The 3,084-nt window shown below is 40.3% G+C and overlaps 2 protein-coding genes across 4 annotated transcripts in view; both read right to left on the bottom strand.

Moving 5' to 3' along the window:
- LOC104757281 (probable methyltransferase PMT24) overlaps positions 1–1,178 on the bottom strand; it is a 5,019-nt gene extending 3,841 nt beyond the window's left edge. The window contains exons 1-2 of one of the 3 annotated variants that reach the window (XM_010480010.2): positions 216–1,176; positions 13–98 (exon numbers count right to left, since the gene is read on the bottom strand). In XM_010480010.2, the coding sequence (XP_010478312.1) occupies positions 13–98; positions 216–1,124 (995 nt within the window). In that variant the 5' untranslated portion in view covers positions 1,125–1,176. Of the gene's footprint in view, positions 1–12; positions 99–215 lie in introns of all 3 variants that reach the window. The other 2 variants (XM_010480012.2, XM_019239511.1) reach the window with 2 other exon arrangements.
- LOC109129896 (probable methyltransferase PMT24) lies at positions 1,421–1,958 on the bottom strand. The gene has a single exon (XM_019238925.1). It carries the CDS (start codon positions 1,895–1,897, stop codon positions 1,421–1,423), a length of 477 nt encoding a protein of 158 aa, XP_019094470.1. The 5' UTR covers positions 1,898–1,958.

Genomic DNA, 3,084 nt, shown 5'->3' with positions numbered 1-3,084 from the left:
CCACCAGGGAATGTTAAGTATTCACCACTCATCTTCACCCAGTTTTGATGTCCCTTGACTTCTGCGAGCTTGGTGTGAGGGATATTGGTGTACCAGATCTGTGACAACACAAAACAGAGTAATTAATAGATATCATTCACACAAAAAAAACATAAAGGAGCACAAGCAGGTTTTTGTCTTTCTAATATGTAATTATGTATATTGAATTTTCTTACCTTTTCTCTGCTCTTAGGCCACTTGATGGATCGCTTATACCCTTCGGGAAGAGCCACAAGGCAGCGTGGAGATTCCTCGGGACAATGCCTCTCACGATGTTCATAATGCTTTGTTGAATGAAGCTTTCTGATAGCTTGCCAATTGTCGAGGCAAGGGATGTAGTCTGGTCCAGCTGTCACGTTGCAGACTTTCCATTTAATTGAAGACACTTGTGCTTTCTTCTCGTTCTGCGATTCAACCAACTGGGTTGACCAAGCCCCACTTCCAGTGCTTGACTCCTTTGTGATTTCAGCCTGGTCACCAGCTGGGAAAACATCCTTACTCTTCTCAGTGTTCTCTTCAGTTTCACCTTCTGACTTCTTCTCGGTGTTTTCTTCAGATTCACCAGCACTCTCTTCTGTTCCATTATTACTCTCCCCAGATTTGTTTTCCTCCGAGCTCTCTTCTAGTTGTGTTTTCTCTTTTTGCTTGGCTTCATCACTTTCTGATTCCGTATCTTTCTCACCCTGTCCATCTTTTCTATCCCCATCACCATTTTTGTCATCAAATTCCTTTTTTTCCTCAACTGACTCCGTTTTCTCACCAGAGGTCTCCTCACCAGATTTCTCAGGATCAGGCTTCTCTTCGTTGCTCTCCGTGACGACCTCAGGTTCCTCGTTCTTTTCATCCGAAAAACTCTTGGAACCTCGATCAACTTCTTCACTTTTGAAATCACTCTTAGTAGTGGTTTCTACATCTTTGGAAGTCTCGCTTGAAGAGAAGTCAATAGACTCAGTTGGGGCAGACCATGAAGACATGAACATCCAAGCACCAACCAAACAAAGAGAAACAATCAAAACAATGGTAATGGTTAAGCCATATCCCGATGACTTCTTCCCGTCTACACGAGAATATCTCCCCATTGCCATGTTCCTAAACCCACAGCACACGACCCCTAGTCACATGCACCTGCAACACAACCAATCAAGAAGAGAGTACAATGAGATTTGTGATCGGAAAGACTATCTAAAGGTTTGGTTTTTAACTGTTTAGCAACTCGGACTAGTAACAAAATAAATAACAAGTATTCCATCGCAATAAGAGAACAAGGGAAGATCTCAAATGATACTGGATTCGTACACAATGGACATCAAACCATCTAACACACTATTGACTAAGACTAGTCTCATACTTGAGCTTGTTTCTTTGAGATTAGTTTGACGGGTTAAGTCCAATTTCTATGCTGAAGCAGNTCTTTTTGCTTGGCTTCATCACTTTCTGATTCCGTATCTTTCTCACCCTGTCCATCTTTTCTATCCCCATCACCATTTTTGTCATCAAATTCCTTTTTTTCCTCAACTGACTCCGTTTTCTCACCAGAGGTCTCCTCACCAGATTTCTCAGGATCAGGCTTCTCTTCGTTGCTCTCCGTGACGACCTCAGGTTCCTCGTTCTTTTCATCCGAAAAACTCTTGGAACCTCGATCAACTTCTTCACTTTTGAAATCACTCTTAGTAGTGGTTTCTACATCTTTGGAAGTCTCGCTTGAAGAGAAGTCAATAGACTCAGTTGGGGCAGACCATGAAGACATGAACATCCAAGCACCAACCAAACAAAGAGAAACAATCAAAACAATGGTAATGGTTAAGCCATATCCCGATGACTTCTTCCCGTCTACACGAGAATATCTCCCCATTGCCATGTTCCTAAACCCACAGCACACGACCCCTAGTCACATGCACCTGCAACACAACCAATCAAGAAGAGAGTACAATGAGATTTGTGATCGGAAAGACTATCTAAAGGTTTGGTTTTTAACTGTTTAGCAACTCGGACTAGTAACAAAATAAATAACAAGTATTCCATCGCAATAAGAGAACAAGGGAAGATCTCAAATGATACTGGATTCGTACACAATGGACATCAAACCATCTAACACACTATTGACTAAGACTAGTCTCATACTTGAGCTTGTTTCTTTGAGATTAGTTTGACGGGTTAAGTCCAATTTCTATGCTGAAGCAGATGTAAACAATTGCAGATCTAAAAATAGTAACTGAACCAAGTCAGCAAAATCCATAACAAAGTAAAACCCAAATCAAACATGTCAAAATCCAAATCACAATATATAAAAGCAAAATCAAGAGCATACACATCAGTAAGACGTATAAAACTAACAAAGAGAAAAGCTTTCGGATCACTTAGGAATCTTGCATTTGCAGAGAGATACCCAGAAGCAAGAACATCTCAAAGAGAAACAGAGAGAGAGANGGGCAGACCATGAAGACATGAACATCCAAGCACCAACCAAACAAAGAGAAACAATCAAAACAATGGTAATGGTTAAGCCATATCCCGATGACTTCTTCCCGTCTACACGAGAATATCTCCCCATTGCCATGTTCCTAAACCCACAGCACACGACCCCTAGTCACATGCACCTGCAACACAACCAATCAAGAAGAGAGTACAATGAGATTTGTGATCGGAAAGACTATCTAAAGGTTTGGTTTTTAACTGTTTAGCAACTCGGACTAGTAACAAAATAAATAACAAGTATTCCATCGCAATAAGAGAACAAGGGAAGATCTCAAATGATACTGGATTCGTACACAATGGACATCAAACCATCTAACACACTATTGACTAAGACTAGTCTCATACTTGAGCTTGTTTCTTTGAGATTAGTTTGACGGGTTAAGTCCAATTTCTATGCTGAAGCAGATGTAAACAATTGCAGATCTAAAAATAGTAACTGAACCAAGTCAGCAAAATCCATAACAAAGTAAAACCCAAATCAAACATGTCAAAATCCAAATCACAATATATAAAAGCAAAATCAAGAGCATACACATCAGTAAGACGTATAAAACTAACAAAGAGAAAAGC

Source organism: Camelina sativa, chromosome 17, assembly GCF_000633955.1.
Source record: "Camelina sativa cultivar DH55 chromosome 17, Cs, whole genome shotgun sequence".
In the NCBI taxonomy this organism is placed as follows: Eukaryota; Viridiplantae; Streptophyta; class Magnoliopsida; order Brassicales; family Brassicaceae; genus Camelina; species Camelina sativa.
This window is presented reverse-complemented; position numbering and strand designations above follow the sequence as displayed.